This window comes from Aptenodytes patagonicus, chromosome 6, assembly GCF_965638725.1.
Source record: "Aptenodytes patagonicus chromosome 6, bAptPat1.pri.cur, whole genome shotgun sequence".
NCBI lineage: Eukaryota > Metazoa > Chordata > Aves > Sphenisciformes > Spheniscidae > Aptenodytes > Aptenodytes patagonicus.
In genome coordinates this window covers 55415504-55441288 of record NC_134954.1, presented here as the reverse complement: position 1 = coordinate 55441288, position 25785 = coordinate 55415504, and the positions used below count along the sequence as shown (strand labels likewise).

General features: G+C 37.7%; 1 protein-coding gene across 1 annotated transcript in view; it reads right to left on the bottom strand.

Moving 5' to 3' along the window:
• The window catches only part of GRB14 (growth factor receptor bound protein 14), a 69887-nt gene extending 44384 nt beyond the window's left edge, over window positions 1-25503 (bottom strand). Inside the window, exons 1-2 of the mRNA XM_076342747.1 lie at window positions 25361-25503; window positions 23595-23727 (exon numbers count right to left, since the gene is read on the bottom strand). Coding sequence (XP_076198862.1) covers window positions 23595-23727; window positions 25361-25503 — 276 coding nt within the window. The remainder of the gene's footprint in view (window positions 1-23594; window positions 23728-25360) is intronic.
• Window positions 25504-25785: the final 282 nt, after the last annotated feature.

Here is a 25785-nt window from a genome sequence, read left to right as displayed (position 1 = left end):
CACACAAGCCATGTTCATATCATCATAAATGTGCGTATTTTATTTGTGTTATGATCATCCTAAAAGTCTTGTCAAACAGGATGCCCAAAAAGATGGTGACAGACACCAATCCAACAAGTTACAATCAGTAGGACCAAAGGAAAAATTACAACATTGAGGGCTTGCATACGCAGCTGGTGGATAATTTGATGAGCTAGTTAAGTCTGGCTGTCAAGCTAGTACAAGACAAGCAGAGGGCTCCAATTGCTATTCAGTCTAGACACCATTTAATTGCTAACCTCTTGGAGAAGGGAATTAACTGGTTCAGAAAAGCAGTCTAAGTGGCCTAAGAAAAAAGCACAATGTTATGTTAGGGCAAAGGTCGGAGGTGGAAATGATACAATATGCAACAAGAGTGATGAAAAAAGACTGAAGAAATCAGAGTATGCTGAGGAATAGTGAAAAAAAGAGGATTCTAGTAGGAAATAAAGGAAAAGCATTAAGGGTGTCAACTGAACACTTCCTCCCAGGTCTCAGTCCTTCATAAGAATTTTAGTGGTGCCAAACAGAAAAGTTATCAGCAAAGACACAAATAGCAGAAAGTTGTAACCTCAGGGATGTGCAAGGCACAAGAAAGAAAGGAACCAAAGATGTCTCTCCAAGTTAACATTTCTGATGCCCAAGCATGCGTATTGGTAGAGATACAAGTCAGCAGTCCAAGACAGCCATTAGGATCTGCCAGAGAGAGGAGATGAAATATGTTATGAGAAATATGATGAAATATGAGAAATATGATGAGGGCCTATCAACTCTGGCTCAAGAAACTGGATATGTATTCTTGGAAAGTATGACTTGGGAAGTTTGACTCACCTTGCTTTGTACTGTTCCCTAGGCACCCATTATGCGCTGTACTGTGCCAGAATAAATCTGTTCTCATATAACTACTTTAAACTATGAAAAACAGGTTGCCTTGAAATAATGTAATCATAAATAAAGGGTTGAAAGCAACTGAATAAGGGCAACTTCAAAAAAGAAACTTTAGGAAGTCACTACCAAGTGTAAGAGACTAAGATGGACTGGAACCAGGGTAAAATTTCCAGTGTTACAATAGAGTTATATCGGTTCAGAAGTTTTGATCATACAGTCGTAACTTCTTTTTTAGGTCCTTAAGGCAGTTGGTGTTTTGTTGGGTTGGTCCTGCCTCTGTTCCTGACCCACAGGCAGAAAAACAAGGAGTGGGGGAGCATGGAGCATGGCCAGTACCCATAGCAACAGCATGAAAATGAGGAAGAAAGCGAGCTTAAATATGAATAATTCCTGGGTGCAAGGTGATGAATTTTGTTTGTATACATTAGTATATCTCTAATTATCAAAAGTAAATAAAATCTTCTAATTTTTCAGGCACTTGCTTATGTATCGTAGCATGTTGAAAGTAACACACACAGAAGACATGTAAGTAAGGGAAATTTGATTTTTCACATAGGACTGACGCCAACACCTTGTGTGCAGTTTGCTGAGTTTCTCCCTTCATATACAGCAATGCAGCATAATCAGTATGGGGTTTACTACCAGTAGAAATAACGATTCAGCAATAGCTCTTGATATACTTCAAGGCTAGATAACACAGTCCAAAGGTCAAGTTCTGACTTCTCGAAGCCTAATTTATTCAAGAGGAGACTAAAGTACTAGAGCTAGAAAATGGCCAAGCACTTTCTTCAATTGATGAAAAAGCTGGATTTTTTTCCAAAGGATTTCTGCCAACAGAAAAGGATTATGAGCAGAGTAGGGCACTAAACACTGCCAATTTCCTTGGTTACTGTCTGAAGAACATTAGATGTTCAAAGAAGGCAAGAAGAAACTGAAAAACGTATCAAAGATTTGTTCAAGAACTGAAGACAGAGAGGAGACAGGGTGCAACATTAATTGTGCCACTAAACCTTGTCAAACTATACAAGGGACAAGTAATGACCAAGTGTATTAAAACATTGAGATTTTAAAAGACTTTTTAAAAAGCTCTGTGCACTTATTACTCACTCTCTTACACACACACACACACACACACACACACATCCCTAACTCCCTTTCATGGCAACTATGCAGCATAGTGCTATACATTTTAAATTCCAAGATAGCTGACGATTTTGCATACAAAATATTCTCTGAAATTTGATTGCTTGTAGAGACTGGAATGTCACACGAGAGAAAAACCTCCCTCTCTACCCCAGTAGCTGAACCATAGGGATTGCTAAAGTTAGTTCCATTTTGATTTCATTTATACATGTTGGAATCATTTTTACACACAATAAAAATGACAGGAATCTTTACTGGTTTAATGTTATTCAAAGCAGGAAATATGACTGGCCAACTGGTATATGACTGCTATACCAGAATCCATTTTTAGGTGCCTGCTTGAGTATAAAGAGTACCTCTTCAAAGCAAAATCTGGTCCCAGAACCCTTCTCAAGTATAGTATCAGATCTAGATTTATTCAGCCATCATCATCAGGGAGGGGAAAAGTCCTGCAATGCCTTCCCCTGAGGAGGCCCTGTCAGTAGCTCTCTCCTAAAGAGTCCCTGGATCTAACCAGATCTCTTCCACAATGACAGAAAATGCTAGTCTGCCACTCTCCTTCTTACCTATCATCCACAAACTGAATCTCTAGCATCAGGTCAGCCTCTATCATGAGTAGGTAATTTAGTATCTTCAAGTACAGTACAGCAGATGACTGAATTCTAGGCAGTTCACAAATCTTTTCATAGCTAACATGAAAGTTGTATGCTCCCTCAAACAAGTATCTGAGGGAGATACTTATAAAACTAGTTTCACAAGTTTTGATGTATTATCAAGAGGAAGCAAAAATTCCAGATCTCCCCAATCACAATGCAGCTATCCTAGCACATGTTAAATACATAAAGGGGCAAGACCTCTCCTTGAGCCTACATACTATCTTGGCCTTCTAGCAATTTTAAGCATAAACTTCTTCCAAAAAACACACTACCAGTCTCCTGAATTCAGTCTGGGTCTCTGTCCATTCCCATATATTCCTCCTTCTCAGCCTTCCTCAACTCTTGCTCTGGTTCAAATCCTTTACTATTTGTATCAAACTCTGCAGATCCAGTAGCAGCATATCCTGATGCTTTATCCTAGTAATTTACCTCTAAGATCTAATTCTATATTGAATTTCCAGTCAGGCCCATCTTACTACTTTACCTGTGGTTATACCCATTATCTTCTCTCAGATCCCTCAGTAAGTCATAAAACAAAACATTCCATTAAGAATAAGACCTTACAGCGATTCAAGTAATTCACCTCAACCACCACAGGTTTTCTGACCACTGTTCCTGAAGTATTTAAAGCACACTCAAGTCCATCCCCCACTTAAACCTCTCATCTGTCTTCAAATCTTTGTGGGACGTTACCCCTTCTTTTCCTTTATTATTGTATTTATTATTATATTATTTATTATTGTATTTTATTTTTATTACTGTACAAAAGACAAAGAAGACACAGGTGTTGTTTATGCATCTTTAAATGACTATTTTTCAAACTGTCCTTACAAAGAGCTTTTTCATACATGAATGCTTTGTCTGCCCCCAGTTATTTTATAAAAAGTATGCATTTAATGACACCATTATCATGTCACTTAAAGTGCCTTATGTAAAATTCCTGGATTAGCACATTGGCCTTTCATCTCAGGGAACCCAAATGCAAAACTGAAAGATTACTTTCATGCTCTTAGCCTTGCAGACAGACATTACTAATTCTCAGTACAATTTGGCTTAAGTGACCATTTTTCCTTGGGGGAGGGACAAGTGTTGATTAAAGCAGCGTGTGATTTCAGGCCAGAAAAATAGATGGAATAAAGATGCAAGAGAAATCTTGAAAGTTGCATGCTTATACCAGTCCTAGATTTGAGCGATCTAAACCACATCCTCATTTTCCAATCAATATTTCTTCCATTTAAAAGACACTATGCAATCTCTTCGAGAATCACTGGAAATTATTCAGCTTCAATACATACCACCTATGTACACAGAGCTTTTTAACATTGTGTGACCTAGTATGCTATGAAGTTCCCAGCTGCTGTGGAAAGAACTACAACTCTCACTGTTCATACACCTTGCATGATGCCAACATCGGGTCCGTAAGTACCCTTCTACTTATCACATAACAAGTCTAGTAGACTTGTGGGTGTTTATCTTGAATAAATGATTGGCCTTTAACTGACCGTAAAACAATGTTTGAACGCATTATGACCTTTTAAATCTAATTTCTTAAAAACATTTTTAGAGGAGTACAAAGTTATTCATACAAAAGTTAAAGAAGATATTTACTCTGACTGTGTTGGATTAATTATATCTCTAGTCTATATACACACTATAAATCTGGTTTTAATAGTGTTCAATATGCGTAACTCCCCATGCTTATTAAGCAAGTAATTTTTCTGCCTGTGCTAAAAGACCCCTTGGAACCTAAACGAGGCCCTGTAGCTTTAGTTAAAAATATATTACTTAAGAATAAAACACGTCAACTGTGATAAATACTTCATATCAGATTTTAAAACAGAAAGAAGTACGAAATAACTTTGGACAAAGCATATTAGATATTTGGAATGAAAATGAGAAAAAAACATGTATTCAAGAAACTGGCAGAACAGCCAGATTAGCACATTGATAAGGAAAAATTTTACCTTTTGTGAGGGAGAAAAAAAAGCCAACAGAAAAAAAAAAAGACTTGCAATTTTTGCATTACCATAATTAAACTAGACTTCTTATACAATTACCCATTCCATGAATTTAAGAAATAATCATTGGGGATGATCGATAGCCTAAAATAATACTTTATGAGCTACTGCTTAAGTTTCTCTTGACTATGCAGTGCTAACGTAACATTTTTACATTTCCAGGTCTTTCTTGCATTACAAAAAATAGAAGTTGCACTACTTTAAGTCAAAGGTGATGTCTAAGGTTCTAATGTCCGTGAGAAACATAAATAAATTTACACATGCACACACATGCACAAATGTTACCCCTTACAAGCAAGGCTCTTTCTTGCCTCCCTTCCTGCCTTCCCTCCCTGCAGTATTCCAGTTCCAGAAATCAGGGTATTGCTGCAGAAATATAAAAGCACCTTCTGAATAGAGAGAAGAGATACTTTCAGGAGGAATTCTACATGCATAGATACAAACATCACAAGCATAAACAGGACTATTAAATTTGGCATACAGTGAGCCCCCAGTGAGGACACATGCCTTTCAGAATTTTTGCAACTGTGTGTAACCCAATACCTACCTACCTAAGGCAACATCCTGTGCTGCTTCCTCCTCCTACTTCCTTTATTTTTATTTTGGGCTTACAAAGTGCACAGATAAAGAGAAGTAAAGCCAGTACCTGTTGATAGCTAATTTGATAGTAGTGTGAAAACATTTGTGTTTTAAAATAGGAGAGAATGCACAGAAAACGATCTTACTCACCATGCATTTGTCAAAAGAGAAAAAACCTTGTTTCCAAGAATGATGCTCACCTCCCAATAGCAAAAAAAGAAAAGCAATCCATTAAAATATACAGTACAGTTAAAACTGAGTTTCCTAGCCTTCTGAATGCTAGATTGAGCAAAGTTACACATCTCTCCCCTCCCACATAGCACCAAGTACCGCTGCGTGCATACCAGAGGAGTCCAACACAACTACAAGCTGCAAGAACAAAGACCTTCATCTCCTAACATACAAATAACCAAAGAACAGCCAAAAATAAAGTAATTATGACAACTGAAGATTTGAGACCGTGTGGGGTGTTGGGGGGAGGGAGACGGGAAGGGGAGGGAACCACAGGATTGAGAGGATGACAGCTGAGAAGTTAAATCTAAACCACAATTTTTAAAAGAGTATTTTTGAGGAGTGTAACAGAGGTATACCAAATTGTTAGGATAAAACTGTGTAAGAGCACATCTTGCACACATCTAACCCTGAAAGGGAAGTTACTATACCAGAAGAGTAGCATATGACCATGTTATTAAGACAGTAGTATAATCTAATCTGTAGCAATCAATCACACTAAAATTGTATGTTCACAGGCTTCCCCTCCAACTCAAACAATGAAGTAATCTGAAAGAATACCATATATCCCAAATCAATAAGAGCTATGTGTTCATATACTACTTTAGACCCACTGGACTTACGCCATAAGAATATGCACTGTCCTGTGTAAATTGTTCATGAGAACCATTTAATACTGTACCAATATTTCAGTGAAATTTCATTTTTCACACTGCTGGTATATTAAAAGCCTCTGAGTAACAGAAGAGTCTATTAACAGTGATTCAGGCACATTATGCAGCAATGAATTTTTGAAAAATATCTACACATTTACAAAATAAATCGAACTAATGAATTACTTGCAGTTTGTTTGAACTAACTTCTTAGAAGTTAATATATCTGGCTTAGCAGAGAGTCATATTTCCATATTTCACTTCTGTGTGTATTTTTAACTTCATACATACCCCTAATGCATAGAGTTACACTAGGCAATCCTAGTGCACATAGGCATAATGATTTTGCATTGCTTCCACTTTTTAGAGAGAGAACGAAAAAAGGCAAGCTACAGTGGCTACAGAGAAACACTGTACAGTGTTACCCTGATTCCCAAAATACATGATGGACCATCCACTATTAAGGTGTTAGCCAGAGAGGGTGAGGAAAAAGTATGTTGTGTTTAAGGCTAATCCAAAGCCTGTGGAAGCAGACTCCAATAATCCTCCTTTAGGAACAGTACCATAGCCTTCTACAGAGGCATATTTTAATATTCTGAAATGTAATTATGACACTTTATATTTAAAAACTACATAAATCTGTAAGCAAAATCAATTTCTTGCACAAGGTACAGAATAACACTAACAGATAAAAAAGCACAGTAACAAATATTCAATTACGTACACATATATATTTATGTATATTATGTAAACATACATTTCACATAATGAAATAAAAATCTACATTTATCAGAAAAGAAAAATTCTTATTACACTAGAGAAATAAAAAAAAATAAGTAAAAAATTAAATATAGCCCTGTTTATTTTAAACATTATTTACACTAAGCAAATGTATTACCAACCCATACTAAAGTCAGAATTACAAGACTGATTTAAATGCCGTACCCATTTCTGTAGAGTTATTGGCATAACTGCAGGCAATGTTACTCTTCTTGAAGACAAACTCATGTCTGCTTTTCAAAAAACTCGCCAACCTTCATTCAGGGGATAACATGAAGCAGAACAAAGTAGTTAGCAATATTCTTTGAAGCCTAACTTCTCATAACCCAAATATTGGAGAGTCAGTGCAAAGAAAAGAGTAAGGATCTAGTAAATGTCACTCTGTTTATGTGAATCCATTCCTACTCAAAGCCAATTACGGAAGACACCGGGGTAGGACTAACTAGAAAACAACCAACCAAAAAGCTTGAAAACTCGTCTTCTGTCCTTGGAAAGACCCACACTGATATCTCTGGCTATAAAAATAAGCAGAACATGCATTTCTATCACTCAGAACCCTGTCTTCACCGTCAAAACAAAAACAAAAACCAAATTGTTAAAGACACCGAGTGGTTATAGTCTTGTTGGGGTTTTTTTCCTTGCTTTTTCCAGCAAACAAAATATTCTTCAGTGCTTCTGATCTTAGGGTTTCAGGAAAGTAACTGAACATAAGAATAGATGCACTGAACCCATAGAGTTTAATTCTGTGATTCTTAACTACTTTTATTCAAAGCAGCAGCAAAACTCCCCTTTTACTAAAGGTAATGCAATTTCTACCTTTGCAATGCAACAAAGGCCTGACAATGTGGCACATATAATGTTACAAGTGAGCGAAATTTAAGACTGTTTATGAACTCAAATTGTTCATCACCCCCACTCACATATTTACTTTATGTATCAAATATCTGCATAACAAGTCTGGTTTCATTACTGTGATTCCACTAAGAAAGCCAGGGTTTTTTCGTTCCTTCTTTGTCAAAAAGGGTGAGATTTTACATTGCTTATATAATAAGGCAAGCTATAATCTTTTTTTAAGGTCTCGTAACGTGCTTAATAGCAGAGAAACAGTTTTCTGGTTTTATGCAGCATGAGTAAGCAATAATCCTGTTGTAAACCAACTTATTAAACAGATGTTAGAACTGTGATATTGGCTATTTCTTTTATAACTCTTGAACAAGCAGTTTGCATCAGAAACATTGCTCACCATAGGTGAAGACTGCAGACATTCTGCAAAAATTATTTGTATTAAGTATTCGTAACATCTCAAACAATAATGTATCAGATATGCAGACTACTGTACTTTCACAGAAAGTTACTGCAAGTGTATTATTTAGCACACATCTGATGTATATGCCCTAGAAGCATTCAGAATTGACTTGACAAATGTTATAACAATCCATGCTAAAATTCACTAGGTCATATTGATAGTGTTTTTTCCCCTCAGTAATTGGAGATGAGCACACTCTGTAGTAATCCCAAAATGTCTAGAAAAAGATCTTGTCTGCAAGACATAAGAAACTATATACTGGCAGGTTAAACAATGTGATTTCATGTAATTTTCTTTTTTGAGAGTTTTGTAAGTGGCAAAAACTACATAACAAGTGACTGGCACCAGTAAGATACTTCAGAATCCATGGATTCAAAGCATCTATGTTCATGCTAAATTACTTTCCTGGAATCCTAAAATTAGTAGGGCTTTGGTAAATTCTGTTGATGAACAAGAAGAACAAACACTGTCAATACAAAAAGAATACAGCTCCCTCCCAAAAACTAAAACCTGCAACGCACTGGCATTTTACCTGCAGCTCTCAAATAGTAATAAAATACTGCCAAGGAATAGGAAGTAAAGACAAATATTTTCCTAAACTTTCAAAACCTGTTGTCCTTGATTGAGACATACAGGGTGGAAAAAACCTGATAAGAAAATGATGCCAAGTCACAAAGAGAATTTGTTTGGAGACAGACATTTGATCCTTGTTCAGTTAGCTTTAAAACAAGAGCTTTTAATAAAGCCATAAAACCAGTTAAAATACAGCAGATATTAGCCATTTCCTTGGCTCAGTAGTAAAGGTTCAGTTTTAACTTTGACTCATTTTAGTTGAGTCTATAGCAGCAATAGATGCATAGCAACTAATCTTCTAGGTTTAAGGTATTATGTTTATTTACTTTTATTTTTCTCTCTTAAGCTCCAGTCCAAAATCCTTATGAATGTTTTGAGAAATCAGAAGAATAAAAAACTGTTCCAGAGATCAAGTTGAAAGTGTTAATTCTGTAATATTTGGAATGAACATCCTTTTCTACTAGTGATAGCTATGATAAATGTCAAGTGTTTGCAATTAGGTTTTTACCTTTCAGGCACAAAGTATTTATTTCCTATGGGAGCATGTTCTCAAAATTCTATAATATAGCTTCAAAATTTTGCTGTAAGATTCAGAAAATAACTTGTGGTACCAGAGCCTGGTCCTGTAGGCATTTTACTCCCAGGAATATTAGACATGCATATGTTTGCAGCACCAGAACAAAAAACTCCCTCTACAATCTTTTTTCCTTGGATCTTACAGAAAAATGTTTGGGAAACAGTAACTGTAAATCTTGGTGCATTGCATTAGTGGCTTTATTGGGAAAGAAACAAAAATAACCAAAGCCATTTTTCCTTACCCCTGGGTATTGAAGGTCCTTGGCTCTTGAAAAGCACATGCAGCTTTTTGTTCTATGAATAATACTGACCTATTTGTCTGCAAGGTGAAGCAAAGGATTATTTTCCTCAGTGAGACTGTCTGTATTTTATCTTCTCCAGTCAGATATACAGACCAGACCTATTTAGAAAGTAAGCAAACACCTAAGTGTTGTGTTTGACTTTGTAATAAAAATCCAATATTCAGATCTGATTTGATTTTAAACAAAAATACTACAGTAATTCACTTATAGTAATGAAAGTACACATCAGTTGCACCCAAGAGTACTAAAAATGACATTGAGGAATACCTTAACCTCGTAAATTTCACAAACACCAATTTAATAAAATAAAATAAAATAAAATAAAATAAAATAAAATAAAATAAAATATAAAATAAAATAATGACATCTCAACTTCGAAGTGCAAGCCTTGCAGAATCACTTCACCATCTGAAAGCCAAGAGGAGTTCTGTTGATAAATGTGAGATACAGAAAGGCTTTGAAAGCCAATTATGCCTTCAGGGAAACATATATAATCACTTTTTTTTCTACAGGTAAAAAGATTTGACTTGTCTGTGGCAGGTTTGCAAAGAATTTTGCCGGTGGACAGGAAGGAAATCAGATCCAGTTCACTTGCTTGAAAGCTCTGTAAAATGAATATGTTCATGCAGCTTTTCACTCCTATTTTTGTCACTAAGCTACCAGATACAGTTCTGAAAACACTGTGCAGATACTTTTTAGATACTTCAAAATATAAACCACTTCTACGTCTTGCCGCTAAAGAAAGCGTGACTAAATTGAGTGGGCAAGAATTGAAAAGCTCTTAGTAAGAGTCAGTAGCTCCAAGTAAGGATTTTATAACAACATATGGAATAGAGATATCCTGCTAGTAGAGGAAGGTCAGCAATATACTTAAGGCACGGGATATGGAGTCACAACAGCTGATCTATTCCTGGCTCTGCCAGACATAACGCAGGAATGTGGGCATGTATAGGTAACAAGAGCAAATCAGACTCAGCTTTTGCTTCTGTAGATGAAAAAAAATTCCAGAGAATATAAATTCATTAAGGTTTATAAAAAAACTTTGATGCTATTTTTTGCACTTGCCTTTTTTTTAAGCTAAGGCAGAAGATTATTACACAAGACCAACATAAAGTCAGGTAAGTTATTTGTGGTACTATCAGCACTTCCTTCAGACAGTGCTCCTGTCTGCTTGGCACAGATGGTCACTTTGTCTCTTTACTAGAAGAAGAGTCAGTTAATACCATCAACGTGACTGTGGAAACACATACAGGGTATTTTTTGCATAGGTACATTTGCATACGTTTGGCAAATAACTATTTTCTTTAAAACCACCCCACAAAAGAGAGGTTTCAAAGTGATTGAGTGAGTTGTTGTCTTTCTACTCCTAGAGTCCCTTATACAAAGAAATGTAGCAAGGTCGTATTCCTCAAACAGAACATACAGTACACCCTCTTAGAGGGTTGATAATGATTGATTCCTATGCAGAAACAGTTGCGCTAAAACAGACTGTAAAGCAACATACCTAGGAACTTCACAATGAAGTTTGAGCCTTCGTGATCTCTCTTCTTCTGTCTCTTCATATAATTATCCACCTATTAAATGCTTCTATTTTAAAAAACTAATGCACAACAAAAAAAGAACCAGTACAATTCATAGTTTCAGCTCTTCCTCTTCTAGCCTTTCCATGGATGAGCCAGGCAATACAAACAACACACCATGCCGGAGCAGTTTAAGGGCAAAGCAAGATAACCTTAGATCCCAAACCCTGCACTGAAAAGCTATCTCCAAATATGTCACTTCACAGTTCTCAGCAGATCGCTGTCCTTTTGCCGGCCAAGAAACATGTACCACATGAACTCTGAACTCCTTTTTAATGCTATCCTTGAATTACTATCCCATGTGACAGCTTCCTTCTTCCCCCTGGTCATAGCTATGATATAACTGGGTCAAACTGACCCTTAAACATACTTAAAACAAGATTCTTGGATAAAAATTCTCAGCAACTGTACTTTCTGACAGTCAAGATTACAGGCTGGTTGTATTAGAAAACAATTGTTATCAAGTGTTAGTTTTCCACAGGAAAATGTGTTTAGTAATACACATAGAACCAAAGCAAAGAGAAACACAGGTTGCAGGAAGAAAGTGAGTGGACAAAGACACATAAGGTAGCTTCTTGGTGCCACGGCTGAACCACTGGCTTCAGTTTTACTGTCTCCATACATTTGTCTTCTGAAGGAGCTAGTTTCATTTGAGAAAGAGAAGCCTTTCTCATGTTAATATTTCTGTGTAACAGAAATCAACCAACAACAGCAGTCAGTCAAGCAAGTACAAGAGCTCCACAAACCATGTATTCTCCCCACTGTACGTTGAGACTGCTTGGACTGAATCGGTAACATGTTTTATCTCAGAGTCACAACAGTATATATTCTCTTGTATCTTATTTAGAGGAGTCTATACGAATAATTTCCCAGGTCATGATTTTTGTACTTAGGTAAGCACAATCCCTACTTCAAAACCGTAATGCTGCTGGAATAGTTTAGGAAGAGATTAAAAGAGATCCATATAAGGTTTGTACCAATGTATAAGCCCTGAATACAAAGACGGAATATTTTTTCATCACTTCTCCACAATACCTCTATAGAAAAAGCCTAGACCTACTCAGTCCTGTCCTCTCCACTTACATACTGCTTATTTGCAGTTATTCTACAAATGCCCCTCCTTTGGGCCTGAAAAGCTGAGTAGTTTCTGTTTTATAAACTCATTCAGGATTTGGGAAGTCTCCATCCCAGAAGAAAAGTAACACCCAACCATGATGAGTTCATCATTCAGCTGTTCCAAAGACCTCTTACTTTAGAATATCATATGTCTTCTATATGGCTTGGTTGACACAGCAGTTACACATTCCAATTTTCCATAAAGTCCATTCCTTAAGTAAGTTTTTGCCAGCTACTGCCGAAGTGTTAACAGGAACATTACAAGACTGACATTATCCTTCATACTTATGAGTCTTCTGTTTGCCCAATGCCTGCTAAAAAAGAACAAAGTTACAAAACTCCTACTGGATACTTAACTTACTTCAAAAAATTATTAATTCTTAATCGTCAATGTTATTAAATAAGGTCATTGTCTCATGGGCAGAAGTACAAAGGACAAAGTACAAACCTTTCTAAGAAGTAACTTAAGAGGAACCCTTTTCCAAAATCCTTTCAACTCACTTCTGATCTTACGTTAAAGGGAAAAAAAAAACCAAAACCAAAGCCCACCGCATATCCTTTTCATGGTTGCTCCTCATTTCCATGAATGAGAAGGATATTATCCTAAGATCATACTAATGAGTAGTTATGTGGATACAGGTAAAAAAGGATCTCATTGCCCAGTGAGTTGCCCAGAGGAGACAACACACAAACTTCCTTTGAAAGCTCCATGTTCTGAAGTTACCCAAATACAATAAACTCAAAGTAATTTACTATTACAAAAGTGACTAATCATGGACTACAGCCTATCAGAATACTGCCAATTAAAACTTTTAGCTGTGAAATATGTCTTTTTTTCAGAATTATTGGTTATAAAAACACTAGGAAGAGCCAGCTTTGCTCAAGCTAGAGCAATGACTTGCTATCCAGATCACTTCAAATTGAGGAAAGGATTTAAACCATCATCTTCAGCATCACAAGCAGGACCCTTAATGTTCAACTCTGTAAATCACTTCTTTTTCCCTATTTGAGAAGTCTAAATGACCTTGCTCCCTCCCAGGTCTATCCTAACTGAGCAATTAATATTTTATATAGAAAATTAGCATCTTAACACAGGTCTTAACACAACACTACAGCAGAAGTAAAACGGCTTTCCAGGACAATCTGAAATTAGACAGCTGTTACCTCCTGAACAAGTCACACACATACACAAACACCCCATACTCTGAGAAAATTTCAAAGAAGAAAATCACTTCAAAATATAACTTAATGAGAACAATCAGATAAAAATATGAAGTGCAACCAGTCAAAATTACAGATGTGGGAAGTAAGTTAAAGTATGAAAATCAGGATATGGACACTTTTCCTTTAGCCCTAATGAGTAATTATTGTACTAGACAAACACTAGGCAGATCCTGTCTGCTTACCAAAATGGAAGAGACTATTCCTGTATCCTAATGCTACAACGCACTAATCAGAGGGGCTGATGTTAGAGAAAAGCCTAACAATGAAAATCACACCAGCCCGGAAAAAATCTTCTCTTGCCACAATATTCATCTCCCCTCAAATGATTATGGAAGGGTTCACATTGCAAGAACAATGGCAAAAAGCTGAACACAGCTCTAAATTTCACAGTATCAAAGAGCATAATACAGTTTTCCATCCTTGTCAATTCCCCTCACAAACTTGTGGGATCTTAAAGCCTTGTTACATATGCTCCTTGCAAAGCTTTTCAGCTGCCTATTTTTGCAACCAATAGGTTCAAGCCTGATTGAAAAGAATACTGATAACAAAGTTCTGTCAATTGAGTTATAAGAAAACCTTCATATTGCATGGGCTTCTCTCCCACTACGTAGCTGTAAATTTTAGTGATTATGAGAAGAAATTCTTGCAAACTTCCAGCCTGTTTCTCAACAGTTGATACCATTTCTGCACCACTATCAAGTGCTTGCAGCTGTTCATAAACTCCAGGTCTTAATGTAATAAGTAACAAGAGTTATCATAACATAACTAATATAAAAAGGCTATTTATAGCCTAAGAATACACTCATTGAAAAATCAAACTCTGATCACAAGGCAATCTTCTGTATCTTGTTTTCCTGTGGATATAATACCAAGTTAAGAAGCAAACAGATAGACATACCAGTATGCAGCATATGCATACATACCAGAAATAGGCAGGAACAATCCATCAGTATCCTAATTAGAAGCACAGACACACCTCAAAGATAACCGATATACATTTCTCTCTCGAGACTTAAGATTAAATATAATGTACACTATTGGGCTAAAATATGAGCTGATTAGCTGCAAATGAATGTTCTGTGACTGAAACAGAAGAAAAGAAAGTTCACACTGTTACTAGAGCAGAGAGGTCTAATTTCTTCTCCCTCTTAATTCCTCCTCCCATAACTGCCCTTCTTGAAAAATTTTCTTTGGCCTGATTAGCATTTTTTTTTAATCTTCCCATTTGAGGTGACTCCCATCAGGACTCTAACATGAGAGACACACTTAAGTACGCTGTCTTGAAGGTTTCCCTTTATCTTCATTCCCAAATTAAAGGCAGTCATAAAGGCGTGAATTCCCTTAGAAGTAACAGCTTTAAACATGTTGAAGACAAACAAGGAGAATATGGCCAGGGGTCAACTGTCATCTCCCACTTATCACTGCAGGATTTCACCACTTGCTAGAGATATATCCCAGCTTTTTAACAGAATAATCAGCTGCTAGAAAAGTTTGGAATCCCTGAGCCCTGAAATCCCCAACTGGAAGCTGTATCAGCTCTTGCCTCTGCACACACACACACACACGAGATCAACATCAATTGTCAGTAAGAGGATTCTGATGCCCTTCTGCTGCCTGGCCATCGTAGTTCCCGCTATACAAGTACCAAACAGAAGACTACTCTTATCCTAAAGATACTCATCTACGTAACCTGCAGATGTCAAGACACGGGTATCAGTTGTCCACTACTATACTGTATGAAATAGGATGGTGAGAAGGGTGAGAGATCTCAGGTTTATTGTCAGTTTCTATACTTTTTCTTATACAAGGGAAACTTGGTCCTGAAAGCAAAGGCAAGTAAAGCATGGAAGAGATGTAAGGAGGCAACCTAAAAAATGAGGAGTCCTTTTGCTGTCCTAACAGTCCCATATCCAATTTGTCCAATTTCCATTACAATTCCAGCTAGATCTCTTAAATACATTGGCACAGCATAAAGATTACCACTGCAAAGAGTTAAAAAGATCATGAAGCAAAAATTGGGAAAAAACAAAACAAAACAATACTGTATTAGTGGCTCTGGAATTATCATGTGAAAGAACAAATAAGTCCTCAGCTATCTATTGTAAATAACTTACAAGAAGATACACTTGTATAATGAATATAAAATTGGTTTACCATTCACAAATATTTAAGACTATTCTATATGCATGATCAACTTAACTCCACCTGGTGAAAACTAACGAGGTTTAATGTTGATGTTTATGTGGAGGTATGTTTTGTTTATGTAAAATCTAAATTATTCTTATTGTGGCAACATTTACCCACAGAAGTAGGATGGGGATATTCATCTGCTTGTTTCTATAGTTCTCACGTTCTTATTAGAAAATATAATAACTGTCAGAACATCAGAAATACAACAATCCAAGGATATGCTAAAAACTGCGCCAAAACTCCTAACAGAAATAGATCCCAGTTTGAGCTCCATTCTTCAGATAACACCCCAACGCTAGGATAACAAAGTTTTACTATGATAAAAATCATAACATTTCTGATCATCTTATGTTAGTTTAAGTACTGTAAAATGTATGGTAAACTACTTGGTATTTTCTCCATCTGTTGCACAGCTTTTAATTCAAAGGAGATAAAAGTTGTAAACCTTCAGTAAGAAACATGTAAGTTGCCAGCTTTACCAAACTCATAGCATTTCAGGGAATTTAACTATTCATCATTGACTACTCTCATCTCATTCAATACTACAAAACTATTAAATTGTTTACGTTATAAAAATAGCAGAACATGAAATAAAGCAGGTGTTTACAATACTGGTCAATGAGATGACAAAACTAGACCAGAACAGGACCTCAGAGTCCATAAGACCAGAAAAGAAAGTTAAGGAAAAACGAAATGGAGAAAAAACACAAGAAATGCAAAAATATGTAAGGCTCGGCCTCATTTTTATCTGGTTGAAAATGAAAACTGCTGTGGCAACAAAAAAAGAAAATCATCTATGAAGCTCACACACATGCAGACATGAACTTTAATTCTAAATGTACATGCTTAAAAACACTGTCATTTAAGTCTTAAGATTGTAAAAAACAATTCTTTGGGAAGCTCTCAATACTTTGGGAGGGGTACTACTTCAAAAAGCAACAGAATTCGGGTCTTCTAGTTTATTAAAGCCTTTAAACAGCAATCCACATAATTTCTTTAATATGAATCATAATGTTAATCTAGAATAAATGATACAAATTATGAATGTTACTAAACACTATTCTGATTAACCTAGACTGTGTGTCCCTGGAAGTCAGATGGGAATGTTTATCTGTTTTGATCAAAAGACAGTTCAGACAGCGGTCCGTAAAGGGAAGATGTCAACAGCATTCTGTTGTTACAATACTGACATCTTGCATGCCCCACTTATCACAGTATCACTTACTGACAATGCCACCAATGAGAAGCCACCTGGAAAGAGATCTGTCAATAAAATATTTATTTAATTATGGATCTGTGTATGGCAGGTATGGAGCTGCTACAAAATGACCTAAACTTCTCAGTTCTCCAGTCTAACCCTAAACAAATGCACCCATCCCTGGGAACAATTATGAGTAAGAACAGTGTTAGTATCTATCACATCTCATTACTTTCTGAAAATTATGAGGATTCAAGCTCCATTCATCAGAGTTTAATCTTTTCAAGCCAAACTCAATAAAACTGAGTTATCTAAAGTGACTCAGCAACATTAGAGCAGAAGTTCCCTGCAGTTTCAGCTGGCTTTAACTGTCGAGTCTCTTGTATATTCAAAGAAATTGAGACTGTTTCTCTCATTGTCTGCTCTAGCCACCTCGTGGCTACTATAGAGGTGTCACAGGACCAAAATACCAGGTAGTCAACTCAAAATTCAAGAGATGAATATTAAAGAATTGCTTTTTGGAGAACCAGGGTTTCCAAATTTACAGAGAAGGTTTGCTACACAAAGAATTAGATCTACTGCAATGTACCAGAGGTTTCTTGTTCCAAATATAACTTCCCAAATGGCACAGAAGAGGCAGTTTCTTTTATTGAGAAAACAGTCCTAACAGAAAAGATAAGAAACTTCAGTTTTGACTTTCAGGATGATGAAGCCCAAAACAATTAAAATCAAAAGGATGATTAAAATCATTCCAATTTGACAAACACTGGCAAAATGTCTACCAGAATCTTTGACAGTACTGATGATTATTTTATTTCATATCGCTACAAATAGTAAAAATTTAAGCCTAACATTTGCCTGATGTAAGTGAATTAAACAACGAGCATGCAGAGGCAATATCTTAGTAACCAGACAAGTTAGAGTGACCTCGTTTTCTTGCTCATTAGAAAGGGAAAAAAAAAAGTACATGCTATTTTTGTAAAGTTAGAATGTTTAGAGTCTTTGCTTGGGTTGGTTTTGGACAGTAACAAAGTACAAGGTTAATTTGTAGTAACATTGAGGGTTGACATGAAGTTTGACAGAAAGCAATTTCTTTTCTCTCTAAGAAAGATACACTAATGAATGAACAAATGTAAAGAAGATAAAGTAAAATACAAAAAGAAAAAGACACAAACAGGCGATTATTCTGAAGTTTCCCCGGTTGATGTATCAGCCAGCTTGTGCTAGGCCACCTCAATATAAACCAGGTGATATTCCTTATTGCTAAAATGAGAAATTGTTCAAATCTGCCTCCTGATTTTTACCTATATAGACCTGTGACTTTCTGCCACAGTGTTAAGGTGACTGATCAAAGCACAAAGGTACATGCATTAAAATAGCAAGTTTTAATAGGGCTCTAAATAATTTTAATCTAATGTAATAGCAATAAATCTTTCCTTTGTGGGAGGGTAGGGCCATTTAAATGAAGAACAGAGCACAGAAACTGAAGCAGAAGACCACCAGATGAGACACCACAAAAAGGAGTCCAACTGAATCAAGTCTTACATTAGAGACTTCACGTAAAAACCCTGAGCTCTTTACATTGGTTCTGTATAGGATGTTTTTTCTGTTAATCTATAAACTGGCTGGAAAGACTTTTTCCCTTCCCTTCTGCCTTTCAAACTCTAAGTCTTTTTTGTGTAATTTAAGGGGAAGACATGGGAAAAACAGATATATGTTTAGGATCTGGAAGGAAAAGAGATTGAGAACTGATAAAGGAGGATATGTGCAACGCTCTCCAACCAGGAAAGAAATCTGGCAAGAAACAGACAGACTGGAATTACAGAGAAAATTTAACTAATGCATCTTTTGTTTGGAAAAAATATTTCAACCCTTGGAAATTGCTTGCAAATTCACTAATTATTACATTTCATTACATGCATTACAATTGCATTGTTTAAAAGTCAAGAGAAAACAGGTATTCTAGCCAAAAAATCTGTCATGAACAAGTCATTTATGTCTGCTAATAGAATTATATGCAAAATTTTGAAGAATGAGGTTTCAAGCAGGTACACTAGAAGACCCTGAACTATAGCTGTAAAAAAAAAAAAAAAGGTATTCCAATTACAGCAGTCATTGCTTAGTATTATTCATAAACTTAGAATAGCACACATTTAAAGAAACATCTGCTCTTTGTCATAAAGTTCCTCTCAGTTCTTCTTTGCCCAAGAGCTTTACATTAAAATCTTTGTTAATGCAAAAAGAGAAGTGATGTTCCACTACAATCAAATGTGTATTTGAGGTCTCTTTATACAACTGATTTCCTGGAAAGCACATTGTGGGAGTATATTTGGATTCTAAATGATAAAAATATCTACTTGTTTAGAACATCAAGAAAGACAAAAAAGGGAAGATAAAATTCCAAAGATTTGAGTGTTCTTCACCTTGAGATTTACTTGAGTTTTATTTTTGCACTTCTAATTTAATTTAAAGAAACAAGGCACTAATTACCTTGAACTACTTTTGTGATGAAACACTTTTTGGCTTATCCTTGATCAGGGCAAGAACTGTCACTCCAGTGCAAATGATTCAGGTTTTGTTTTCAGAAAGACTTAAAAACTAAGCTTTCATAAAACTATAGTAACCTCTTTTTAGTTCATTTGACTAAAGAAAACCAAAAGTATACTAAAAGAACAGAACATGTTTTCTTACAGTTAATATTTTTCCCTACTAATATCCATTTTGATTGTAATTAGAAACAAAAGTACAAAGTGTTTTATATTTTCAGTTCCTTGTCACTTCTTAGAGAACACAGACTCCGAGACACAATCAGATTTTCCACACAAGTTCACATACTCCACTTAATAACAGCAAATGATTGATTCCTCAGAGGAAGGCAACATTTCCCACCATGAACCTACTTGACCATGCTGTGTTGGACATGAGGGGAAAGCTGGTTTTTTTGGCCTTTTCAGATAAAAGTCTTCCACCCTGAAGCACAAAATTCAGTTTATCTGAGCATATATAAATATAACATTATTCATGCCAAAAGCACCCAACTCCCTCCTACGTTTCTTCCAAGGATACCAAACTTGATGATTTCTTACAGAATGGATTACGCAATGCACAAAGTGGTCTTGCCATCCATACATTCAGCTGTTGATTTCATCTCCATATTATTCCCTTGAGGATGAGGATGTTAAATACATAATCCCACTCCCACTTGTGAAACGTCTCAAAGTTCCACCTTCCCAAACACGGGTGTGATACCGTAACAACAGCTCCACAGGGTCACCTCCATGAAATGCTCCACTGAGAACAGGTCCTCTGAGGCACAATCTCCATGTTCTCAGCAGCTCAACGCAGGCCTGTTCTTTCCGTTCTCCCAGCTCCCAGTCCTCCCTCTAGGATAATAAAATTTGTCACTATACTGACTCTATACTTTTACTCCCTATTTTGATCCCCATCATTCCCCCTCCCTTCATTTTTTAAATTGAAAGAGAAAAAAATAGTCAAGGTTGCCTCTTAAAGAAAGTTTGTTCTAATTACTGTTAACGTGTCACGATTATGAGTCTGTGAGGATATAACACAAAATTCTTCCAAACTGCAGGGGGGGAAAGGAGATGGACAGCTGTGTTGATAAGGCAGACCGAATACTGTTCAGACACGCAGATGTCCTACTTCCCAAGCACAGAGGCAACTCACTATTCTGCTACATGGCTTTTACCAATTTGCTTTTATAAACTTGTTTCCAGTAAGTCAACCCCACAAACAGACATGCTGTTCAAGCAGCATGTTCAATGTTTTGAGAGGCTTATGATAAAAGATCATCAGAAGACAGTAAGAACTTCAGCTTAGAAAAACAAGAATTCAAAATAATGTTAATAATCTATTCAGAAGAGGAAAGATTTCAGATGTCACAGGTGCTGTGAATAAGAGAGTAGATATTTGTGACAACTTCTTTCTTCCTTGGAAGTAGAAAATCTTTTCTGGAGAGAAAAACAAGACAGAAGAGGCATAACTTCTTTTTTTTCTTTTAGAAACACCTATTTTGATAATAGTTACCTTCTAGACATAAGTAGAAATTCACTCTGTAATTTTTCTTTATTATGCCTGAAATTAAAAACACAGCAGAAAAAGAAACTAAATCAGAAAGAAAGCAACCTAAAAGAAGAATCACTGAAAACATATGTAGATTTTCAGAGAGGCACCGGAGGCAGCTGTCAACACTATAAAAAAAAAGTGCTTAAGTGTAGCTGGTTTCTCTTAAAGAGTTAGGAAACTATCAACCTGTAACAGTAATATTCACGACCTTGGAGGCTATTTTCAATGAAATCTTTGTATATGGATCAGGTATTTGCAGACAGAGCTGTTACAAAGTTGGCAAAATAAGAACACGCGGTGGAAACATGACATGTCCAAGCACAGCCTCCACAGCCAACTGTGGGAAGTCAAAGTCACAGCCAGTTCACTTCTCTTCTTTGCACACCTGCTTAGCATTCCCTCTCTCTCCTTTTTAAACCTAAGTAATTCTATAAACATATTAGAAGACTTCAACCTGAATTTCAAAGATAAAAGTTTAATTCAACAGTTGCCATTTAGCTTTAACCTTTAATAACTTTAGACGAAGAACATAAGAACAGTCATACTGAGCCTGACAAAAGGTCTGCTTAGCCCAGTGCCATTTCTCCTGCAGTGGCCATAAATGGATACTTAGGTGAAAGGCTTTTTGACAGAAACCATGGTCTTGTTAAAATGCCTCCAGAAAATAACAGGAAGACTCCTCTCAATTTTTCTGGTAACTGGAAAATGGATCAGGTCCTCCATAGACACTATTATTATTTTAGCTCACTTCTGTCAGTAAACCAGTTGTTCTTGATCCTACTTTTACCAGAGAGAGCACTACATTCTTAAATGGAAAACCAGGAGAAATGGAAGGACTGTGAGCAGAAATTGTCACAAAAGGTATGACAAGAGCCTTTATGAAGAAACAGAAGAGAAATCAGTGAAGCTATGAACTTCAGCTTCTGAGAGACTGAAGCTAACACTTAGCTGGCTTAACTGATCAAGTGAGTCAGTAATTTTAAACATGACAGGTGACAAAAGCAGATAGTTGACCTTTGTGTGTTAAATCATGCTTGGGAAATCTACTTTCCAGTTGCAAGCACAAAGATTACCACAATGAGTGCAATTTAAGCCAGCAACGTGAGTAATTTAAACTAATTTTCTTAAACGTGACTTCTAGTCCTTATGTTCTGAAAGATAATGTTACCAATTCAGTGTTTTTCCTGCCTCTGCAGAGACAGTCAATGCTTTCACCTTGCCCAAGCACAAAACTAGCACAATTTTACCCCACTGCATTAGCAACGTTGATATATACGCTGACCAGAAATGCTTCAGATTACTATTGCTATTGTAGGAAAAAACTAAAAGCAACAAAGTAGTCCAGAAAGACACCATAGGTATTTTTAGAGAACATGCAAAATATATCAAGGTAGAATCAGTGCAGTCTCCCAGACACATACAGGGTTTTCACTGGAGAAGGGGGCAGAAGGTTCCTCCTTAAGATGCCAGCCAAGACTTTGCTAGCAAAGTTTTCTGGCAGGTGCACAGAAACAGCCATGGCTGGTCAGCTTCAGAAAAGTTAATACAACTACAAGAAACTTCAACTTCCAGACAATTTCTTAATGCAAACCTAAAAACTGAATAAGCAGCAGCAGTGTCAGTTCTTACACCTCCAATATCACCCCTAAAACTGTTAAGACAGGGATCTCGCAAACCACCAAAAAAGAGAATGTGAAGGAGGTAGTACCCTTAATCCCACAGGTATTCCTTGTCAGAACTCTTTCCAGTCTCAAGGAAAGAAAAGAGAAATGAGACAGGTAAGCTTTCAAAGAGTGAAACAGATCTTTGACACCAGTAATCTCCATTAACTGGAAACTCTTCCTCTTTAACCTCTACCCCTGCTCAGGATAACAAATACACTGTGTGTGAACAGTACTAAGACAGAGTATTGCCAGGTCTGTCTGCCTACTCAGAAATTCCCTTGGCTTACAGTTTAAGGTATTTACGGAAATACAGTAACATCAGCCATACACAGATAAACAAACATGCATACAACATATAGCCATCTACACAGCGTTTGCTCCTTCCCCATCAATTTCAGTTTTATTCAATTATCCTAGCAAAATTAGACCTTCAGATAAAAGCAGCTGCTCAGTGACTGTTAAAACCCTCCGTGTTATAGCACTGATGACAGTAATTGGAGGTGGGGAGGAAACGAAGAAAGAAATTAACTTCTCATTTAAGGACATAAAGTACTGCCTGCCTGCCCCTGGTTCTGCTTTACCCGAAAAATTTGCACAGTCACATGTAGACTCTGTGAAAGAACAGTCACGTCTTAAGTCACAGATTCTGAAACCTCATTTTCTACAATCATTGATGACCTACAGAGAAAATTTCACCAAATTACAGAAATATAGAACACCTTTATTAGAAAAATAACTTAATAGGTAACCGGGCTTTTCCTCAAGCTTTCATGAAACCAATTTAGAATTTGTCAAATAGTAATTTATAAATCTTACCTGCTTTTTTCTTGAAGTTGCCTTGGGCAACAGACTGGCTGACAAAACGGATGCAAACGGAGAGCAACACAGCTCAGGAAAAGGATTTGGAATTGATGGGATCTCCAAAATATTGTCATCTTTCTTTTTTCTCCTATTTCAACAAAATACATAGTATCAAGCAAAAATTGTAACAACTGCTGTTAAAATTGCAATATCCAACCACAGTGCATGAAATACTAAGGCACTAATACCACGATACTTCCTGGTTGCAGCAATTAGCTTTTTTGTGCGGTTATTTTTTTTAATCAGTAGGCTGAATCTATTAACATACAGTGCTTAACACTACTTGAAAGCAATCCAAGTATTCAGCTCTGAATATAAAGTTGTTTGAATATGTGCAAGTCTTTGCAGAGTAAGAGCACAGATATATTTATATTGGCTCCTAAAGACATTAGTAAATATTTTGTTGTCCCTGTGTTCATGCCATTCCCTATGTACACATATTACAACAGTGGATGCATGTAACTTCTCAGTAACACTTCCTGAGTACATCACAACTGTATTTTAAACAAATGGAAACTTTTTTCCATTGTGACTGACAAGACAAAATAGTGCAAAGCAACACACTCATTTCTGTTTTCAGTTACTTTTGTATTTGAATCTCCATAGCTCCATCATAAAATAAATGTCTTGGTAGTTTCTGGCTACTTAAATCTGACTGTGTCGCAAATATCACCAAGCAACATTTGTAATAGTGAAGATAATCACCACTGCACTTGCTGAAGAGCTCAGTTATGCAGTGGTTTAAAGTATCACCTTACTAACGTGGTTGTTTAGACTGCTGGGTACATTACAGTGCATGGTTTTGTCACGTAAAATATTGAACAGCACTTTGTCTACTTGATTTCATTTGGAGAGCAGTACCCAAAGCACCCAAAGTATTTGAGTCTGCCAACATATAATCAGATTTTTCTACATGTGTGAGTTGATGGCTCCAAGCTTAGTATTTAACTTTATTACCTTCACTATTATCATTCCAGATTTCACATACTAATTGGTAGAAAGTGGGGAAAACCATCATAGTAAGGTAATGATGCAGAATGAAGATGCTTTACTTTCTGGAAATCCTCACCGAACATACATTTGAAGTGGTATTTAGCATTAAGGAGTGAAAAATGCTGTATGCAATATTTTAAGATTTTTCTAAACTTCAGTCTACCAAAACTGATCAGACGCTTCATGAAAAACCTAGCTCACAGTCTCCTTTACTAAGAACAGAGCCCCATGCCGTTAAGAACAGCCTGAGAGGTAACAAATACAGGGTGCACATCACTGACGGCAATTACAGCGGCATCGCTAACGGTGAAGCAGTTTATCTCACGAACACTGTAAGAGACGTTGCAATGAGAAAGTAATGGCTCGGTTCAGTTTGACAAGGCAGGCTCGGCAACGTCGTCTCTTTTAACATCAAACTGGGAAATCTCTAAAAAAAAAAAAAAAAGGGAGGGGAGGGGAGGGAGACGCATCCGCAGCGGAGGGAAGTGTCTGCATGGCTGGGAAACAACTTTTGAGTTTCAGGGAGGAGCGGGCCGGTCCCGGGCCAGGCCGCCCCCCTCCTGCCGCTTCGCACCCTCCCCAAACCGCCGCTACCAAGCCGCAGGGCACTCACACCCTCAGGCCCCGCGCTCTCGCCCGCAGGGCGCCTGCCAGCCCCTAGACGGCAGCAGGCGGGCCCTCGAGGGAGCGGTCAGGGCTGGCGGCGCCCGCCCGGGCTCCGGCCTTACCTGTCGGCGGGCGACAGCGGCGGGTCCCCCCCGAGAGGCCGGGGAAGCGGGCAGGGGGAGCCCGCCGCGCCGCGGGGGCCGCCGCCCGCGGGCTCCGCCGCCCGCCCTGCGCCGCGCGGCACACCGGGCAGCGGGGCGGCCATCGGCGGCGGCGACGTCCTGGCTGGGCGGCCGCCCGCGCGGGAAGCACGTCGGCGAGCGGCCCCGGCGGTGCCGGGCGCGTCGGGCGGAGGCTGCTTTCCGCTCCCGCTGCGGAGGAGGGAGGAGGGGGGGGAAGCGCCGCCCGGGCGGCGAGCGGCACCGAACGCCTTCCCCGGCACACGTGCGCGGGCGGCGGCGGGGGCGGGCGGCCGCCAGCTCCGCGCTGCGACGGGGAGGCAGCGCGAGGCGGGCGGGGACCGCGCTGTGCCCTCCCGGCTGCCTCC